The sequence below is a fragment of the Alosa sapidissima genome, chromosome 16 (assembly GCF_018492685.1).
Source record: "Alosa sapidissima isolate fAloSap1 chromosome 16, fAloSap1.pri, whole genome shotgun sequence".
Taxonomy (NCBI): Eukaryota; Metazoa; Chordata; class Actinopteri; order Clupeiformes; family Clupeidae; genus Alosa; species Alosa sapidissima.
The window spans coordinates 28,015,186-28,021,312 of record NC_055972.1 but is presented as its reverse complement, the minus strand read 5'-3'; the positions used below and the strand labels follow the sequence as shown (position 1 = coordinate 28,021,312).

Sequence of the window (6,127 nt, the reverse complement as noted above, 5' to 3'; positions counted from 1 at the left end):
TTAAATGACACACACACACACACACACAATCACAAACATAGACACAAACACACACAAACACAAACACAATCACACCCTGTTGCACCCTACTGAACAATTTTAAACTGTGGCTCAGGTTGTTCAGTGTACACTAAAATAAGATTCTGATTGTGAGAGGAGAAAGGCTTTTATTTCTAGAGATTTATTACAGAGATCTATTTAGTTTCTAATAGGCTTAACTGGTGATATGATCACAATCAAATCATCCATAACAAAAAAAAAACAAATATACATTAAACGGTTAACGTACATACGTACGTTAGTATTACTACTACGTAGTAGTCCATGCACCAACTAACTGTGTTTTAGGTTGTCCAGAGACAACACACTGTTTTTGTGACCTAGTCATCAGTCAGTTGTTTATATTTTACCTGCCAACCACCGTGACAATTACAGAGTTAGCAACTGTATTGTGCCCCTGGGTAGCAATTGAGCAAAAGCCCATTTGAATGACAATGCACTCAGATGTAAAGACCGCACAGGGGTTGTCTGTCATGTTGGGATTGCGGTGGACCCCACCGCACCGATTGTGCTGACATGAGCGCCTTTCTACCATTTTAATGACAATGCTCTGGCCAGTCTGTCCGGCACGTAAAAGGCTCCAGCATGCATGGGATGCCCCTAACCTGTTTCTACAACCGCAATGGGCAAGGTAAGAGGACTGTGTCACCCCCATGTCAGTGCCTTGCCTAGTGTTTATTATAAGCAGTGTGTCTCAATAGATTGAGTGTGATTCTATTTGTAAACGCCTGAAAACATGTCAACACAACCAGTTTTCTCCTCTTTTGTTTTTGGAATGTTTTTGCGCTCCGACGTAGTGAAAAGATGAAAACTGAAAACTGCTGAAAAGATGTCTGCCCACTCTGTCATCTCCATTATGAGCTGAAATTTAAATGGCAAAACAAACACTCAAAAAGCAAAAAAAAAACAGTGTGCAGACATCTTTTCAGCGGTTTTGGATGCCCTCTTTCCTGCTTCCTGGGATGTGAATATTGACCCTTTCATTTTGAGTCTGTCTGTGAGGAGGAGCATACACAACGTTTTTGTCTGTTTGTGTCAGTGCATGATCAGTGACACAGTCACGTAGAACTGTTCCCGGCTAAAGAACTGTCAAGATAGTCCCACATTCACCATGTAGTGAGTGACCACAAATTTATAATACCCTCAGTATTAGAACAGCCTGAAACACAATTTACATCCAATGCTTATGAGTTAGGCCCTTGCTGTCATCGTACTTGCTTACTGGAGACACTACTATCTTAACCAGCTACTTTCGAGACAAAGAGGGTTTAAGCAGACATTGCACCCACAAACCCTGTTGCACCTGACCTGCAGTAACACAGCTGATCTGTTCTCTGGTCATCAGATCATCTTCTACGAGGGCAGAAACTTCGAGGGCCGCCACTATGAGTGCAGCAGCGACTGCGCCGACACACACACGCACTTCTCGCGCTGCAACTCTATCCGCGTGGACAGCGGCTGCTGGGTGGCCTACGAGAAGCCCAACTATGCCGGCTACCAGTACATGCTGACCCAGGGCAAGTACCCCAACCACCACCGCTGGGCCGGCTTCAACAACTGCATCCGCTCCTGCCGCATCATCCCTTCTGTAAGAAAACACGTCACATGTCAAAACATGACCTATTGTTGTCAAGGATGCATAAAAATGAATGTTACTGAAATTAACGTTACATAACTATTAGGCCACACCTAATTGTCTAACATTAGGTATTATGTAATTAATAAGTTGTTAATGAATATGTAGTTAGGTATAATGTAATTAATATGTTGTCACCAGATGCTTTCAGTATGTTAATAACATGTACATAAATGCACACAGACAGACAGAGTGAAATGGTGAAATGGTGAAAAGAGGTAATGCAAAATGTGTCACCACATGAGGGAGAGAAGTCATAACATTCCTTCAAAACTCAAATATCCACATAAAATGCATCACTCAACAGTACAATGGATCATACCGGCTGAAGATCTTCGAGAGGACCGATTTTTCGGGTAAGATGATGGAGCTGAGCGAGGACTGCCCCAACCTGCAGGACAGTTTCCAGATGCGCAGCATCTCCTCCTGCAACGTGGTGGAGGGCTACTGGATCCTCCACGAGCATCCCCACTACCGCGGCCGCCAGTACATCCTGCGGCCCGGCTCCTACAGCCGCCACAGCGACTGGGGCAGCATGACCACCAGCGTGGGCTCCGTGCGGCGCGTCACAGAGCTCAAGCAAAACCAGTAAAGCCCCTAGCTCAGACAGCACCCCAGGTCCCGAGCTGAAACGCTTCACGTGCCTGCAGGGCTGTTTAAGCTGGTGACAGTTTGCGCTGAGGTATATGTGAGGTTTAAGGATACATGTTTGGCCAGCAGAGTCCCAGTAAGAGATATAGGACCAGCAAATATAAACAGGGCAGATTGTATATGCGTAACTGTAAACGTAGCTGTATTTAACAGATGCTAAATAAGTGCCCCCTAAGGCCCTCTACAGCTCTGTGCCTACCTGCTGGTGTCACATGTCATATCTACAATGACATAGACAATACAACCTCTGTACTGGAAAACTCATGCCGACATAACAAAGACATTATATTAAGTTAAATTATTCTTTCGTAGTCTTGTTTTAGACATTTTTTAGATTGTTTTTGAGAAGATGCTAGAAGCATAAAGAGCAACAATTAGTGAAATGACTAGTCAAAATCTAGCAGGCGCTCTTCAGTAAACCAAACAGTGTTCAAAATACCCATCTGAAGGCATGAAACTTCATGAAACTATGTCAATGTAATATCTTATGTCTTGAAGTAAAAAAAGGTGTATGCCTGCGTCCAATAGCAAAGACACTAAACATTACTGACTTGTGGTTGCAACTTCAAAACCTTTCTATGTAATATATTCTCAGTAAGGCAATACCGAAGCTTATTATTATTATTATCATCAGTACCAGTGTGCCCTTTATACATAACTGTATGACTGTATCTGATCTGATATCCTCATCTCATTCATTTGCCAGTTTTCTCATGTGGAATCCATTAGATGTTGATTTCTAGAAGCAGACATGTTTTGTACTATTACAGAGGGCTGCAATCCTTCTTGAGCCTCAGATTGTTTTCTCTGTGTTATTATTTCATTCCGGATGTCCTTTTGCCAATTTACTTAAAGGGACACCAGGCAACGTTTTCGTGTTAATTAATCATCTTCGTAAGTCAGTATATGTTTAAATGACTCATTACAGGGCGAATGAAGGCTCTCTCGCCCGCCCCTACTGCCTGTAGGAAGAATATCCCACTTGTAAGTTCGGTGTATCCTACCCGCCGAACTTCAGTCTCACAAAGTCTCAGACATCGCGAGAAGCAGGATCAGTTTACATCCCCAGCACAGAGGCAGGCTAATGAAACGCTAGTGATTGTTGCAAACGTGTGTATAATGGCAGAGCTTGCGAATAAGAAGTGAAAACCCTTGATGGAAGATGCAAAGAAAAGGAAAAGAGCTTCAGACCGAGCGAGGGCTCGCACACGTATCGACACATACAGACGGTAGGGGGAGCTTCGTAGAGAAAAAGCATCAGGCTTGCCTGGTATCCCTTTAACTAAACAAGATGATCACTCCAGACTTAAGTTTTGATTAAATGATCTTAACACCTGAATCGATACACATATTAGTGTTACTTTATTTTGCCCCAATAACAAATCAACTAACTATAAAATCCAGATGAAAGATTCAAGTTTACTTTTCTGCAGCATTTTCAAAAAATTATATCTCAACACTAACATGATCAGGTTAGGTTAGGTTACTAGCAATAGTAGCTACTGGCCATCATTATTGTAACATCCACTGCATACTGCTCCACCTAAGTAGCCTAACTGCTAATAACAAAATTATGTGTTTAAGCGTCATGGATGACATTTTATTTGAGGACCCCAAATAACCCCAAATAAATCCCATCACCAATATCAAGCCCACTGCGGTTCCACTGGTTTGCGAGTACCTCAAGAGAGGAACGCTTGCAGTGAAATTCTAAAAAAAAAACTCACTTGACCATGCAAGACCAAACTGCATCCTTCCAACTGCAGACAGAAATAGTCTCACCAAGTGCCCTCCCAGAGCCAGTCTCCACGACCACAGTTTCACTACACTTCTTGAATTCCGTCTATAGTTTGAGAGACGTTTACAAAGCACATATGTATCTGCATGGAAGTGAAACTGGCTTTTATTAGCTTGTGGAAGCGTCATATAAGTTACACGACAAAGCAATGCAGACACATTGAACATTAGAGAGGTTAAACTTGGTCACTGCGGTGAATAAATGCATGCATTTGTTCACTCCAGTTAGTAATTTACTTAACATATCCACTTAATGCATCGGCTTAAGAACTATATTGGAGCGCTTTGGGTTGCACTCTGAGCATACAAAAATGCGCTATATAAATAAAAGTTACTTATACGTTGATGATATTGTGATCTTCCATGGTGCACGATGTGGATGACAATACCAGACTTCAAAAGAGAGTGGATGCTCTGAAAAGTCTATTGGTGTCCTAAAGGTGGTTAAGGAAAGCAAACTAATCATGAATCAGTTGGTCACATACAAGTGACCACATAGATAACATGGCAAATCAATGGAGAAAAACAGATCCCCTTCAAGCATGGCCATGTCGGAGGTTAAACCAGGCCATGTCAGTCACTATGCAGAAGCAACATAGGGCAACTTGGGGTTATGTGAGCATAATTATGAAAGGGTTTGTCCTAAGAGGGGCATCTGCATTCATCTTTAGTCAGAGACAGTGTATTGCTGTACCTTAAATCAGTGGTTCTTAAACTGGGGCTCGGGACCCCCAGGAGGGTCGCCAAAAATATTGGAGGGGTTGCAAAATGATTTGCAGTCTGTATTAGACATTTTTATAAAGGTTTTTAGTCAAAGGCTGCCATTGACATTAATGCCTTTGGTGTTGACATAGCCTACCTATGAGAGAAGACATGTTCTGCCTCTGCTTCCAATGCCCATTTTGCAACATTTCGAAACCAAATTTCGCCGGTTAGAGAGAAGGGGGTCGCGAGACTTCTCTGCCCATGTTTTTTGTGGAGGGGGGGCGGGGGGGGGGGGTCGCCAGACAAATGAACCACTGCCTTAAATAAGGTTGTATCATGGGGAAACTGCATCTGCAATATTGCAGAATCTAACAATCAACATTGTTAGATGTTGTTGGGTTAAAGTTAAGTCTTTCCCTTGAGTTGTGCATTTAACTGAACTAACTTTGAACTGGAAATAAATTTGACTGGTTCTTGAAAAGAACACTGAACTTTTGGAGACGTTGAATCAGTAATCAATGTTATTTATTAATTGACAGACTGCAGAAATAAATCAGAAGAACCGGCGGCACAATAGTGAGAAGAACTAGAAAAAGTAACGCTCAATACAGTTCATCAGGGCCCTGGGCTACAGAGCGTCTCAAATGGTATCCGTCTCCCAAGATGACAACAACTTAGGAAAGAGAAACTCTGCAAGCAGACCCCAATTATACACCAAAAGACATAAAAAGACAAGGGGGAAATAAACCATATTAACATGAAAGGAGTAAAACAAAACACGGTCTAAACAGATACATAAGTAGTGCTTTTTGGGAGGACAGAGGCCTGGGGCCCATTGCACAAAACTAGGATAAGGGATTAAGCCGGGATATCTTGGTTATCCTGGCTCAATTTATCTGTGATCCGGTTGCACAAAAGCGGGATAGGGGGCAGTAGGATATGTTATGGTATAAGTCACCATGGCGATTTATTCTGTGGAGCTAGCCTGCTCCAGACCAGGCTAAGTTCCATCTGCTATTTTCCATCTGCTTTCAGTCAGCTCAGTCAGCAGTCACCACAAACAGAAACCAATAGTTATTCCACTGCCCAATACACATTGTTATCACATATAACTAGACCCACTGTCATTATTTAAACGTTTGTGATCATTAATTAACTTTTACATACTCGCCATTCCCGACCTGTCATGCGACAATGTGACGTCACGGGAGTGCCGTAACCATTTTGCGCGTGGTGGTAGCGACACTAGTTGCAATATTCTCCTAAACAGAGGTGTTG

General features: G+C 42.5%; 1 protein-coding gene across 1 annotated transcript; it reads left to right on the top strand.

Moving 5' to 3' along the window:
• Positions 1–682: 682 nt before the first annotated feature.
• LOC121684866 (gamma-crystallin S-1-like) lies at positions 683–3,207 on the top strand. Its single transcript, XM_042064989.1, has 3 exons — positions 683–691; positions 1,256–1,648; positions 2,004–3,207. Exons 1-3 carry the CDS (start codon positions 683–685, stop codon positions 2,286–2,288), a joined length of 687 nt encoding a protein of 228 aa, XP_041920923.1. The 3' UTR covers positions 2,289–3,207.
• The last annotated feature ends 2,920 nt before the right edge of the window (positions 3,208–6,127 follow it).